The sequence below is a fragment of the Balaenoptera acutorostrata genome, chromosome 20 (genome assembly GCF_949987535.1).
Source record: "Balaenoptera acutorostrata chromosome 20, mBalAcu1.1, whole genome shotgun sequence".
NCBI lineage: Eukaryota > Metazoa > Chordata > Mammalia > Artiodactyla > Balaenopteridae > Balaenoptera > Balaenoptera acutorostrata.
In genome coordinates, this window is record NC_080083.1 from 39,399,506 (window position 1) to 39,415,312 (window position 15,807).

Below are 15,807 nucleotides of genomic sequence, written 5' to 3' on the forward strand. Positions count from 1 at the left end.
TCTCCAGCTACCTACAATGACTAAACTCAGTGTAAGGATTAGTAAAAACAGACCTAAATCTTCTTTTTAAATAGTTAGGCCAGCTGCTTCGTCAAGCAAGTTTTCTGAGCTATTCATCTCCCATGCAGAAATAGAAAACTGATCCAATGGTTTCTTTCTCCATATACATTTCAAATAAATCCTCTCAGTTTACATGAGTGAATTTCATTTTATCACCTGACTCTGTCTTAGATGTCAGCATGACACATTTTAATAGGGTTGACTCGCCTTAGCATACCACCCCCATAGTGGGGAGACAAGATGTGGATGAACAGAGTTCGTTGCTAAACACAATAAAGCCGTCCCAAGCAGGCTTTAGGACAACTTTTTACGGGGCAAACTATTATCTGTGCACTAGTGGAGCAACAGCTTTCCATTATTCCTTTGTGATTCAATGAGTCAGATCTTTCTGCCTTATCAGCATTTACAACATCATAATTCCAGAATTATATCTTTGGCAAAGGCTTAAAAACAAAGACCACGATAAACATTCTTAATTTTAAAGAATTTTAATACAAACTTAATATAAACTATTTCAGTCCCTCTTAACATGTAAGACACTGACTCAAAATACTTTTATACCGTTTTTTTCAAGTATTGCACAATATAGGTACAAAATTAATATTTACGATTACATTTTCTTCCATAATATATAGCAAAAATCTTTAAACCTTTAACAGAAAATACATTTTTTTGAAAAAGCAAATATTCGTACATTTTAATTCCACCACTAAAGGAATATCCTGTACACAATTTAGAATAGTTGATGTCTTTAAGATGGATATTTTACAATTTCAGTAAAAAAAATACAACATGAAGCTGCTGCTGTCACAGATCACTGTAGTAAAAAGATATAAATGCAATACCATGTCGTAGAAACAATATATATATCCTCTGATATTTTACAAACTTTGTACTAAATTAAATTATACAATTAGAAAAGACCAATAAACCCACTTATTAGTGCCAATTTTTTATAAAAAAAAAAATCAGCCATGTCCTTGCTATATCTTAAATACTGTAAGAGGCCATATCTGAGAGTATACTTTAAAATATACAGTCAGTATAAAATAACTTTGTGCTTGGTTGGCAATGAAAAATGATGCATGTTTTATTTTTGTAACCAAGCTTGAATGTATCCTTACTATAAGCTTAAAAAAAAAAAACTCAAGGAGGTTATAAAAAAAAAAAAATCCTCAAGGAGGTTATAAAAAAAAAAAATCCCCCTTGGGTCCGAGCATTTTAACTTGTACATACATCTTTTCTTTAGTTAGCCATAACAGGCTGGAATTGCTGGTTAGAATACTGCATGTTATTCAAGCTAAAATTCAAGCCATCTACAAAAGACTTCTCATTGAGGCCTCCATAGGCCGCAAACACATCAAAGGCATTACTGTACTGGAGAGGACTGAGGTTAAGGGGGCTGTCACCTGGGAACATTCCATTGGTACTACTACCTTGACCCTGCATATTAGGAAAAATAAATTCCTTGGCGTTAGGAGAAAGAGCAGAGGTTTTCTGCTGTTGCTGCTGCTGCGGTGGTGGTGACGGCGGTGGCTGGGATGGCTGCTGCTGTTGCCGTGGCTTCTGCTGGCTACCCAGGCCAAGCCCATACAGAGAGTGCACTGAGGAAGAGATGGCTTTCTGCTTCAAGAGGTCATTCACATTCAAGCCGAGGTTGATAGGAGAAGTACGTGCAACCTTGCTGCTTCGGCCACTATTCTTCATTTTGGTAGAGCCGAACTTGGTGGCAGCAAAAGTGGCAGTGGTAAAGGTTAAAGGCTGAGTGGACCTGGGCATGAAGGTAGGGCTTACGGCAGCAGAGTGACCAAAGGGAGGAGATGGAGAGCTGGACACTGATGAGGCTGGGTCACTTATGGGCATAAAAACCTGGGCCTCTGGGTTAAAGCTGTTTTTGATCTCCTTATCCAACTCACATCCATTTTCATTATTATCATCCACATAAAGCACCTTCACTGGTCCCTTTTCACCAATTTGGTAGGAAACCTCAAATGGGTCGATCCAAACACTAAGATCCTGCGGCAGATTGCCACGAACATCATCAATGTCCAAACCACTCTCTTTGGAGGCTTGTTCAATCACTGGGTCCACTTTCTCCCCTACGTGTATACATCTAAACCCTGATCCTTTGTATGGCTTTTCAGGATACCAGTGCCCTTCATATTTCTTCTTAAGAAGTCTTTCAAGCTCTTCACCAAAAATGTTGACACGTCTCCTGGGAAGCTTATTGTACAGATATGAAATAATAAAATTTAGTGCTACTTGGATTTCAAGCTGCATAGCTGCTATGCCACAAAATTAGGTTTGTGTTTCAACTCCCTCCCCAAGACACACAAAAAAGTGTTCAGTTTGTGGCAGAGAAACAAATTTTCATTCAAAGTGCTGGTATTAGTAGATATCCTTCACCTTGAGTGGTCTTGTTCCTTAAAACAAACAAAACAAAAGGAGACATGTCCACATAAGATAAATGTTAAGTCCCACAACCTTTTTTTACCCCCAGAGTAATTTCACTTTTGAAAAAGTCTAATAGGCTAGAAAGTCTGAAAAATATAATCAGCACAAAATATAGGAACTTACAATTGAAAATTATTTATTGAAGATCCAAATCTCAAGGGAAAACAGGATTTTCAGTTAAAACAACATTAAAAAAAAAAACCCTATTATTTACTTTCTGTTTCTGAATAGAGTTCTAAGAGGAAAAATATTCCCAGAATATACAGCATATTTCTTCTTTTTCTTCCTGCAGTTCTCAAAATATTTATTGGAAACTAAACTCAGCATACCTCTCTATATACATACACATATATATGTATATATACATGCTAGTTTTAGAAGTTGCTCATACTCTTATTCATCAACTTAGAAGTGAATTCTGTATTTCAGTTCATTTTGGATATATACTGCTTAAATCTGCTTCATCATTAAACATTTCAAAATTTGAGAAGTTAGGAAAATTATTTTAATTTCCAAAGTACATGATAGTAAAGTTAAAGGAACTAAATACAAAATGAATTGCCATCCTAGTGAACAACAATTATGAACCAAATTATCCTACACAGTTGCCGTTTTAAATATACTAAGGGCACATAATGTAATACTCAAGCTTCTCTATGCTTTTCTTTTTAATGTGTATTTTTCTAAATCTGAAAATACGTCTTGGGTATCAAGTATAACAAAAGAAACAATTAATTTCAAACTTTACTGATTATTCTGTTTAAAGGGCAGGGTTTCTGAGTTTTATTCTGATTTTCAAAGCCACCTCCCTCCCTCATGGTAAGAGAACAGCCAGAGAGGCATTACGATAAGGTCGACCTTTAAACGTTTGCTGGATCAGCACTGGGTGGGGATAAGAAAAGACCAAGGGCAAACAAGATATTTGCAGATCTATCTGTACACTGAGGTTGATTTTAAAGGACATTTAAAAAAAATCAAGTTGGTATTAATCCATGTCTCATTTTCCATATTCGTGGTGACAAAGGGAAAAGAATCCCCAGCTTCCCCCAAACTACACTTTCCAAGCCGAAAGCCCGAGTGCTGGCAAAGGCAGCTGATTAAGCCAAAATGCTTGAAGGTGCAGTCGAGCGAAATTCAGATTCGGCGGAAGGTAGTTTCAAAGCAACGCCTTAAAGACAGGAGCGTGAAGAATTACATAAACAGCCAGTTGGGTCTCATTAGATTTCTGCTCACAGCCCTCGAAGCCTAAGCAAGTCTCCTCCCCCAAGGAGGAGGAGGAGGAAGGCCACGAGAAATGGAAAAGCAACCACTCGGGGCCCGGGGGCCGGACACCGGGCGGGTCGCGGCGCCGGCCGCACCGGGTCAGCCGCTCCCCTCCCCCCGCCGTAACCCGACCTGCCGCTCCCTGCACCCCCCGCGCCCCGAGGCTCCTGGGACCCAGCCAGAGCCCGGGGAGCACCGGATCCCCGGCACCATTTTCGGGCCCGGCGGCCACCGGCCCCGCGGACCCCAGCTTTCCCCTCGAGCTAGCCGCTGCTCCCGGGCGCCCCAATCCCCGATTCCCGTCAGCTCGCCCCCGGCCGCCCTTCCCCGGTCACCCGGCCCGGCTGAGCCCGACGCGCCGGCCGGCCCCACCTCCGGCCCCCGGACGCGCCGGGGCCCCTTAGAGCCGCCTCAGGCCGGGTGTCGGGAGCGGCTCCCCTCCGCGCGCGGGCCTCGACGCCTCCGTCCCGAGCCCCGAAGGCCCGGGGCTCTACGCCGCTGCAGCCCCTCCTCCTCCTCCTGACCCCGCCCGCCGCCCCTCGATACTTACGGGCTGCTAACACCACAGACCCGGCCGCTGGGCGGACAAGGGGCGGCAGGGCGGGGGCACGGGAGGGTAGGCGGCTGCGAGCTGGCCGGGCCGAGGGCACGCCGACACCGCCGGGCGGAGGTTGCGGAAGACGAGGGCCTCAGGAGCTCGCCCCTTCTGGCTCGGAGTGGCGAGGACGGGGTCAGGCAAGCGCGCTCACTTCTCCACACAGCCCGGTGCCCGGCCCAGCGTCCCCGTAGAGCGCACACTCCGCGCCGGGCCAGAGCTTCGCTCTTTCTGCCGAGGCGCGCGCCCCGCCTCTCGTTTTATATTCTCCTCCCCGCCCCCATCCCCTCCCGTAGGGATGCGCGCACCCGCTCCGCGTCACACAGCTCCAGGCGGTGTCACCATTCCCCGCCCTCCCACCCTGCAAAGGAGACCCTGGCCGGCTGGCTCCGCCCCTGCCCTGCCCCCGGACGCCATTGGCCAGGTCCCGCCGGCCCATGTCCTGACGGGCGGCGGAGGGCCGGGTGGACAAGGCCACACCTCTCGGGCTGCAGGGTGGCCAATGAGCTGATGATCTGTAGTCACTGTGGGCGGGATTAAGAGAAGGTTTGGAAAGGGATTGGGGGAGAGACGTGCCAGTGAGGGCTACAGAAGTGGGTTGGGTTGGCTGACTCAGTCTAGGCAGAGAGCGCCGGGGAGAAGGGGGGAGGGGAGTGAAGCTGGGGGCGAAGCGGCTGGGGAAAACGGGGAGGAGAGCCCAAGACCCCGAGAGGGAGGGGAGAATTTACAAAGAATATCCCACCCGAGTGGGACTGTGGCCGAGGAAAATCCCACTCGTGGACGAGTTACCAAATCGGCCTCCAGTGCACCCAGGAGAGCCTAGAAAAAGGGCGAACTGTGACGGGGACTCGTGTACCCGATTAATTGAATATTAATCGCCTCAAGGGCCTAGGCCAACTGCCATCGGGGGGGGGGGCAACCGCAGAACCCAAAGCTGCCGTGCCAGGCTGGGGTTGGGGAAGAGACCACCTGGTCACACCTCCCGCCCAGGTGACAGTTTAACTGCCTCCGCTTCCCACATCAGACTTCCCCGTGCGACCCGGCAGCAACTCGGACGTGGGGGTGGCTTGAGACTAAGAAAAATCACATTTTATTCCGAATGTCCCAATCCAGGCCTCCATGCCAAATTGCGTACGTATCGAAGTGTATATATGTAAGCATGCGTGTATTTCAAGAGCCTACTTTAACATAAATACACATAATAAACACGGTGCCTTCCTGTATTGTACATTTAAGATAATTTTCAGTTGAAATATGGGCGAGTAAATAGGGATCGGGGAAAGAGAGGGACTCAAAGGGGGCGGGCAAGCGCTCTTTTCCACAACCTGCAGCAGAGAAATACACGAAGTTACACTGGGAGCGGAACCAACCTTCCCTCGCGGCTAAAAATATTACTCACAGGTAGCAACGACGCCTGATTGGCCACGCTTCTCCCTTAGCAACCAGGCGATTGGCTGTCTGGTATCCAGGAGACCGACGTCAAACTCTCTTGGGGAAAAGGGAGAGAAAGTCTAGGGGGAGGGAAGGGTAGGAGGGGGAGAAAGAGGAGCAATGAATGAAACGCCCGTCGCCTGGCCTTCCCCTCTCCCCTTTCCTCTGCACTCAAGGAGTGCTTCCTGGAAAAAACACCAGTTGGGGCGCTGCCTTCCCCTCAAAACGGAGGGGCTGGCACTCTCAACCTGCTATAAGGAAGTTAAACCGCAATTCACCAAGGAGTGGGGTGTTCGCGAAGCCAGCTGTGTAGACCAGTTGTGCTCCTCGGGCACAAACTCGCTTTATGGACGCGAAATCTCGTCGTAGCTTTTTTTCCCCCAAACTGACTCTCTTGTCCCCCTCTCCTCCCCTTTTAGAAGAAACCGAACTGAAAAAAGGATATTTATTTCTAAAGTCCCAAAGTGTGTGAGAGGAGGAGGGAAGATGGGTTTGGGAAATAGGCTGAGGGTGGGAGTGGTCAGGTGACCGATTTCTTGTTTATTGTACTAGTTAGATTCCTAAAACGAAGGCAGCGTTTTTAAAGAACATAGAAGTTTTACTCAAGTTCTGCTTTCCTAGTGTTTGGGTTTTTCAGTTGTAAACGAGGAAGAGTGAGATTTGGTTGTGAAAGTACGGAAGCATTTTAAATTAAAACGCGCCTTCCTCTGCATCAAAAAAATTTATATTATTCGTTCAATATTGTCTTCTTTTTGCTCATTTGTATTTTTTTTGTTTTCTATAATGAATATTAATTCCATTTGTTTTTTAAAAATGAGTTATTTTTAAAATTTTATATTTAGTTGAGCACAGAAATTGCAAGAATATAGGATATTTTGGGAATGGCTTACCCAGAAGAACACTTGATTTTTCGTGTGCTCCAGAGCATAATTTCTCTTACCATTAGGCAAGTAATATTACTGTACCAAACATCCAGAATTGCAGGACCAAGAATCGTCCATGTGTCTTGATTTGTAATTTGGAAAATATATCACTATAATTAGAGGAGCATATTATGCTTGTCTGAGATTAATATGTCTAACTAAAGATAGATGAATTGTAATTTTGTAAAGTTTATCTATACTTTTCAAGAATTCTCTAAAGGGAAGACAGAGATTCTCTTTTCTGAATGCCCCCAATCTATAATCCCAGGTTTAAAATTTGAGAGCAGTCAAATATTGATTAAATAGGTATTGATTAAATATTAGTAGTGGTAAATAGAATTTTTAAATCAGAAATTTAGATATAAAACATTTATGAGTTATTGCTGCTCAGCTCAAGGGTATGAGAGGGTTTCAAACCAAATATAAATACAACACACACACAGTGAGGCCCTGTGGCACACAGGAAAAAGTACTGAAGAGCAGATATTGGGAAATCTGAATTTCACCCATTTCTCAGCTTTTAGTTCTCTCATCTATAAATATTTATTGGATTAATCTCTTAACTCTTTCAATTAAAAAATTCCATATTTAAAACTCAATGCCCCTAAAATAAACAGTGTAGTTCTTTTTCAAATATAGATTGCAAATAAACAGAAAACCAGATTCATATCCTTCCATCCTTGCTAGTCACAAGGTATAAAATTCCCTTTATTCAAGTTTTGCCCTTTAAAGGACACTTTATATGACCTATTGCTATTTAACATTTACTTTAGAATTGTGCAGGGGAGTAGACTGATAAATGGATATTTAAATTTATGGAGGAAAAAAAGAATTTGATATTAAGCTCCAGGTGGTATCACAACCAACAGGTATTCCTCTCTCTGGCCAAGTGATAGTCACTGAAAATCACAGCCCTTCCCTTTCACATCATTGCATTCCAATTTCTGGAGTGGTGCTTTACAATAAAGGTAATGGTTGTTTGGTAACTGAATAAATTCCATGGAATTCCCTGGTAGTCCAGTGGTTAGGACTCGGTGCTTTCACTGCTGGGGCCCGGGTTCAGTCCCTGGTGGGGGAACTAGGATCCCGCAGCCCGTGGTGCAGGAAAAAGAAAAAAAGAGAGAGAGAGAGAGAGAGAGAGAAGTTCCAACAGTTCTTGAAAGTGTCCTGAATTATTACCTCATTCACACATATAAACACACACACACAGCTCACCTTGATTTCTGAGAGAGATGTGTCCTAAACTTTCTAATTCTCATTCTGTTTGCTTGTAAACTGAGACAAGATTATGGAAGAATCACCATCACATGATCTGTATTTACTAAGGCTCATTTCACTTCTAGGGAACCAACTTTTTTTGAAAATTAGGCAACATACAAATGTAATGTTGTTCTTATCATTATGGTTATTCATTTCTTTTAGATAGTCATGCAACATAAACCATAGCATGCACCTTTAAAAAATTATGAATAAGGAACAATTAAAAACTAATCATTAGTTATTAAAAGCCAAGTATACCAATTCTTTACGAAACATTTCTCAAAGGAAAGCACGCACTTATAACTTAGGGAACCTCAGTGTGGTTTCTCATATGGATTAGTAGAGGAAGGCCATACATCCTCTGAGAGATGGGAACACACACATTTGTAATTACAAGATAACTAGATAACATTGAACAAACCCATTTATCTTTGGAACAGGCAATTTCACTGAAGCAACTTGGTCTGATAGGAGAATGTCTTCTTATAACTTGCTCTCTCCCTATTATCTTGATGAACAAAAATGCAAACAAAATTTTGAAATTTCTTTCCATTAGCCAAGAATGAGGATTTTGATCTCACCCAGAGATTATAGTTGCAAATCCTAGGAGTGATACAGTGTTCACAACATTTTAAGTACAAAGAACATTTATTTAAAGTCTCTGTGAGCCAATGTTATCACTTTAAATACATGAATTCTGGATTTCATCCATTGCACACTATGTTAAGGAAAATTGAAAATGCTCTATTGTAATGATACATCAATTAAAAGCATAGATTGCATCTGTTATTATGCAGCTCTGCTTAAAATAGAAATATATACATAATTCTATTTTATAAAATAGATATTATGGTCCTGCAATTCTGGATATATATATATATATATATATATATATATATATATATATATATATATATAAATGGAGAGAGAGTGAGAGAGAGCGAGAAATACACACACACACACACACACACACACACACACAACTGTAGCAGACACTGTTGCTAGCTCACCCATTTCCCATGCCCTCTCCCCTTCCTCTTGTCTGCCTGACTAAAGAGGCTATAAGAGCTAAATACGTATCTTCCCAGCCTTCATTGCAGTAGGAGTGGCATCGTGACACTGTTCTGTCAATGAGACATAAACAGGCATCAGCTGGGAAAACAATCAGGCCTTACCGGGAGCAGATTCATCTAATAGAAATTTCTCCAGTGATGGAAAGATGCTATATCTGTGCTGTGCAGTATGGTAGCCCCAATTCACATGTAGCTATTGAGCACTTGGAGAGTGGCCAGTGTGACTGAGGAACTGAAGCTTTTATTTTATTTAGTTTAAATTAAATGTGAATTTAAATAACCACATGTGGCCAGTGGCTCCTGAATTGGACAGCAGGGATCTGGAGGCCTTTTTTAAAAAATTTTAATAATTTACTAATTTATGTATTTTTGGCTCCATTGGGTCTTCGTTGCTGCGCGCGGGCTTTCTCTAGTTGCGGCAAGCGGGGGCTACTCTTTGTTGCGGTGCGCGGGCTTCTCTCTGCGGTGGCTTCTCTTGTTGTGGAGCACGGGCTCTAGGCGCATGGGCTTCAGTAGTTGTAGCACATGGGCTCAGTAGTTGTGGCTCGCGGGCTCTAGAGCACCAGCTCGGTAGTTGTGACGCACGGGCTTAGTTGCTCCGCGGCATGTGGGATCTTCCTGGACCAGGGCTTGAACCCGTTTCCCCTGCATTGGCAGGCGATTCTTAACCACTGCGCCACCAGGGAAGTCCTGGAGGCCTCTTTACTTACATGAGTAGCATTTGGGCTGGGATGACCCAAAGGCTAGGCTCAGTTGGCACTGTTGATTGGAGCATCTACACATGGCCTCTGAACTCTCTCTGTGGCTTGGGCTTCTCATAGCCCGGCAGCTGGTTCTGAAAGGAAGCATCCCAAGAGAGAGTTTCTGGAGAGTGAACATTCCAAGAGAGCCACGTGGAAGCTGCATGACCGTTTATGAACCAGCCTCAGAAGTTATAAAGCACCACTATTGCTATAGTCTATTGGTTGAGGTAATCATAAGGCTGCTTAGATTCAAGAAGAAAGCACATAGATCCTTACCTCTCAAGGGAGGAATGTCAAATAATTTGGGATCTTTTTAAAAATCATCACTGGGACACTTTCACCTTTTCCCTGCCTTAACATGCGTCTAATGGCAGGAGTTGAAGCAGCCTTCTTATAAGCATGAAGAGAATGCAAGATAGTCATAGAGATAAGGGCTCTGACCAAACCTAGTAACTGCCTGGGTTAGGTCTACTTTTTAATCCACGTTAAATGATTCATGACTTACAGCTGAACATATTCTCAACAAAAATACCAATTTAACATCTTTTAAGGAAACCTGAACTTGTTTCTTAAAAAACAAATGTTTTTGAGTCTAAAATATCAGGGCTTCTCTCTCATTATAAAACCTGGAAATGCTCATTGTAGAAAATTTGGAAAATAGAAATAAAGAAGAAAATAGTAATCATCTTTAATCTCACCACACAGTGATAATCATTGTAAGTATTCTGCTCCATTTCTTTCTGAATGAGTTTCTACTGCATATGCAGTTTTGTATCTGCAGTTCATTTAGCATTACGTTGTTTCTATTTTCCCTTACACTAAGTATTGTCATAATCATCATTGTTAATGACTACGTTCTATGATTTAGAATAATTTATTTAATCATTGCTCAGCACGTAGGATGTTGAGAATTTTTCTGTATTAAAAACAATCATATTTAATCAAACATTTTAATGTATGTCTTTAACTACATCCTTGATTATTTCCTTGGGATAGTTCTACACATGAATTTACTGGGTCAGAGAGAAGAGATCATTTTTTTAAGGCTCCTAATACATAATGCTCCACTTTCCTGAAAGATTGTGTTACTTAATACTCCCAGTGTATAATCATGTCTGTTTCACTACATTTTTCTATTCTTGGATAATTTGATAAGTAAAATGGCATCTCTTTGTTGTTTTAATTTGAATTTCTTTGAATAGATGTAAGATGCACATATTTTCACATGTTTATCAGCGCCTGTATTACTCTTTCAATGAATTTTCTATCCACGCCTTTTCTCTGTGTTTCCATTAGATGTCTTTGTGTTTTCCTCTTCAATTTGTGTGAGCATCCTGCATATTGTGTGCCAGATACTTCACTGATCATGACTCTGATCTTAAATTTCACTCTAGAATTTGCCCAGATGTTTTAAACATGTGATTTATATTGATGCCTACAACCTTGATTTCCAATCTATTGCTTCATTTTTTAACATTCGGTCTGACTCAAAGGTTACCAATGAATGCTTAAAAAAAAAAGGCAAAACAAAACAGTTCTAATCATCTTTCCTCAGTGCTCTTTCTCCTTGATCTTTTTGCCACTTTCCACACTGTTTACTGGTAACTACTTGAAATATTCCCTTTTGACTTTGCACGTCCTTGCATTGACATAGAATGTACTCAATGTGGCTCCCATTTCCTATCTCAGCTGTAGTTGAGTGTAGTAGAAAAATTAGGAGCTTGAAACCAGATAATTTGTATTTGAGTCCTTCTCTGCCAGATATTAGTTGAGTATGGCTGTGCTGGGTCTTAGCCTTCATATAGTAAATAGATGCAATAATTACCCTCTGATCTGTGTGAGAATCAAATGAAATGATGCCTCATCATGGTGGTGAAAATTCTTTGTGAAAGGTAAAACCCTACATAGATGTTCACATTGTCTTGCTTCCTTCCTCCCTTCCTCTCTTCTTTCCTCTCCTCTCCTGACCTCTCACTTCCCCTCCTCCTCCTCTTCCTTTGCTTCTTATAGCTGATGAAAATTTGATTCAGCTCAAGTAAGAAAATATGTGAAATTACTTTTAAACTATAAACAAATATTATTATTTCTTTAACATCTTTATTGGAGTATAATTGCTTTACAATGTTGTGTTAGTTTCTGCTGTATAACAAAGTGAATCAGTTATACATATACATACATCCGCATATCTCCTCCCTCTTGTGTCTCCCTCCCACCCTCCCTATCCCACCCCTCTAGGTGGACATAAAGCACCGAGCTGATCTCCCTGTGCTATGTGGCTGCTTCCCACTAGCTATCAATTTTACATTTGGTAGTGTATATAAGTCCATGCCACTCTCTCACTTCGTCCCAGCTTACCCTTCCCCCTCCCCGTGTCCTCAAGTCTATTCTCTATGTCTGCGTCTTTATTCCTGTCCTGCCCCTAGGTTCTTCAGAACCATTTTTAAATTTTTTATTTTTTTTAGATTCCATATATATGTGTTAGCATACGGTATTTGTTTTTCTCTTTCTGACTTACTTCACTCTGTATGCCAGTCTCTAGGTCCATACACCTCACTACAAATAACTCAATTTTGTTTCTTTTTATGGCTGAGTAAACTATAAACAAATATTATTAACACACTCTTCTCTCAGATACAGTCTTCCCAACTTGCCATTCCCTCCTTCAAAATGTCTCTCAGAATCTCATGTCTTGGTGTTATTTAATTCTTAGGTTATCTAACTTTGCATGGTTTATGTCCTGTCTCCTATGTTGGATTGATTCCAAGGTTTTTTAGGGAAGGTACCATGCCTTACACTTTTTTGTACCTTTGCACATGAGCTCTATAGTGCCTTATAGTCAATCAACATAGACTGACTGATGGCTTTGCTCTGCAGTTGCCTAATCCAAAGAAAGAACACAGAATATTTGAGAAAGGGTAAGTGGATCAGAGTGGCTAGTGTTCAGAAGGTGAGATTCTAGAGAGGAGGCTGGGTAGGCAGAAGACAGATTACCAAGGGCCTTGGGTTAGGAAATTGAGATTTTGCCTTTAATGGATGAGAAGATATTGAGTGCTTTTTCAGTTGGAAAATGACATTATTGGAATTCTGTTTGGAACCTATCTTATTTAGCGCTGAACCCCAGAGCCTAGTATAGTGCTTTGCACACAGGAATTGCCCTGTCAGTGTGTGTGCAATTGCTTTTATCACTCAATGGAGTGTTCTTCAATTGTTTGGTATTCTGAAGATGAAATACTTTGTCTTTTAGGAAGGAAATAGACCCTGCCTATAGACCAGTATTTCTATCCACCTTGGAACAAAAGAATTCTTTGGCACAGTATAAGCCAAAATCTTTTGGTTTCTGAAAAACCTAAAAACTCTCTGAGGAGAATTCTATTGGGGCTCCAGAAAGTCTGGTTTCTTCCGCCTCTACCTTTCCTGTCTGTGCTGGATATTTGGTGTTACTTTAAACAACATCCACTCCCGTTCCTCCAGCAACAGTCCTGATTTTTGTTTGAGCATCCATCCCTCTCCCACTCTCTATCCATGTACTTCCTTTGGGACCCACCATATAGTCTGAAGACAAGTAGAACATGACATTCTCCTGGCCACTGTGATGGGTTCAGGGATGGCCACTGATCTATTAGGCCAATTGAAGCCAATAACTCTCAGTTCTGGGACTTCTATCTGAGGTATCAGGGATAAGGACTCTTTCCCATGAAATATGAGCCTAGAAGGCTCACATCTGAGGCTCCTGGGGCCATCTCAGTGCCATCAGTAGGGAGCTGTCAGAGAACGCAACTAACAGGCAAAACATGGAGAAAAGCCAAATCCTGGAAACAGACTTTGAGACCCTGTATCACCTCTACTTGGACTTTTGGCTTCAGGATGTCAAAGCATGGATCCCCCAAAGAGCAGAGCCAAAAAGCTTTGTGCTACCGCTTTAATTGGGAGTGAAAGACCAGGGAGCAGGAGTGAGGGACAAGGGGAATAAGACAGGGGAGGAGGGAGAACAAATCAAATTTTGCATTCCTGAGCCGGCTGCTGTGAAGAACAATTGTTTGATCACAAGGGCCAGTCCTCCAAGAAGCCACATAAATTGCATCTGAGGAAAGTCCATTTGAGGAAAAGAAAGGTGAAGAATTTATACACTGGTTGCTGTTTCCCACTGATCAAGATTCATATCATGGCACGTTAACTCTCCCATATTTCTGGGTCTTGGACATTGGAAGTCAACTAAGGGTCTTGCACTTTGGTGTCAACTGGGAGGTCCCTAGGCAGGAGGCAAGAGGCACAGTGTGAGGTAAGGAGCTGTCAGACTGTGCCTGTGTGATGTTAGTCAGAGCCTGTGGAGATCTGGTCACAGCAGTGACAGCTGGAAGGAGAGAAGGTGAGGCCAAGAGAACATGAGGTTGTGCCTAAGACGTACCATATACTCATGAACTAACAATAAGTTCCTTTTTGGCCAAAAACAAAGGGGGTTAGGTTTCTACATAAGCAATCTTGTGTCCACAACCCCCATCTCCCCACTCACTGAACTGCAGTAGCACTCACTGTCTGGGCCATTCATTTTGGCAGGGAAGTGTGTGCTGCCTTTTTTGTTACTTAACTGTCTTGCATTGGTGTGTGTTCTGTCTCTACAAGAGATCTGTGTGAGTGCAGGGAAGTAGCTTCTACTACCCTGTGCCTGTGCCATTCACAGGATGCTTAATAAATATTTGGCTGAGCTGACTTTTCAAGTTTCATAAAATTCAGTGTTCTGCTATTTGGTCATTTGCATCGCAATATATGCAGTTCTTTTTTTTTTTTTTTTTTTTTAATGATATTCTTGTCTGCTTACATTCTTTTTATGTATGTATGTATGTATGTATGTATGTATGTATGTATGTATGGCTGTGTTGGGTCCTCGTTTCTGTGCGAGGGCTTTCTCCAGTTGTGGCAAGCGGGGGCCACTCCTCATCGCGGTGCGCGGGCCTCCCACCATCGCGGCCTCTCGTTGCCGCGCACAGGCTCCAGACGCGCAGGCTCAGCAACCGTGGCTCACGGGCCGAGTCGCTCCGCGGCATGTGGGATCCTCCCAGACCAGGGCTCGAACCCGCGTTCTCTGCATTGGCAGGCAGACTCTCAACCACTGCGCCACCAGGGAAGCCCTATGCAGTTCTTTTAACCTATTAAATTTTATCATTTGGCCAGTACTTATGCAATGAATCACCAGATGATTTCACATGCTCAGTGGCATTTGGATTCTAAAGTTAAATCATTGTTCTTCTATTCTCAATATGGTTAATACGAAAAAATATTAAATGACAAATAGAATAGCTCTAGGAGTTTTGATACTGACCCAAGTAGGAATTCCAGAAGTTACAAATGGAGAGAACAACCAGAAGAGAATAATTAAATTTTAGAAAAATTGATATATTAATTAGATGAAAAATAAAGATTTTGATAATAAGCTTGATTTAATAGATATCTGTGTTCTTGTAGGACTTTCCAAGGATAGACATTATTTTCAAATGTCCATGAAATAATTTAAAATTGCCTGTGTAATATATCGCAAAGAAAATTTCCATAAATTCCCCAGACTAGAAATCTTATGACCTAAAGTGTCTGCAGAACATTAACACTAGAAATTAACAACAAATATAGCAAAAGAAATCTATTCACTTTAAAAGCAATTTAAAAACACTTTTTGAAATAGCTTTTAAGTTAAAGAGGAAATCAAAACGGAAATTTCATGTAATTTGTAGTTAAATAGGAAAGTAAAACTGAAACAACAGATTATTTTATCTTTTATTTTTAAAAATTTTATTTATTTTTTGGCTGCATTGGGTCTTCGTTGCTGTGCACGGGCTTTCTCTAGTTGCGGCTGGGGGGGCTACTCTTCGTGGTGGTGCACAGGCTTCTCATTGTGGTGGCTTCTCTTGTTGCAGAGCACGGGCTCTAGCCACGCGGGCTTCAGTAGTTGCAGCACGCAGACCCTGGAGCTCGTGGGCTTCAATAGTTGCAGTGCGCGGGCTTCAGTAGTTGTG

At 42.2% G+C, this 15,807-nt stretch overlaps 1 protein-coding gene across 1 annotated transcript; it reads right to left on the reverse strand.

Annotated features, from left to right (window-relative positions):
* Positions 1 to 525: 525 nt before the first annotated feature.
* TOB1 (transducer of ERBB2, 1) lies at positions 526 to 4,615 on the reverse strand. Its single transcript, XM_057536841.1, has 2 exons — positions 4,328 to 4,615; positions 526 to 2,483 (listed from the first exon to the last, which is right to left on the reverse strand). The coding sequence occupies exon 2, from the start codon at positions 2,338 to 2,340 to the stop codon at positions 1,306 to 1,308; it is 1,035 nt and encodes a 344-aa protein (XP_057392824.1). The 5' UTR covers positions 2,341 to 2,483; positions 4,328 to 4,615; the 3' UTR covers positions 526 to 1,305.
* Between the last annotated feature and the right edge of the window lie 11,192 nt (positions 4,616 to 15,807).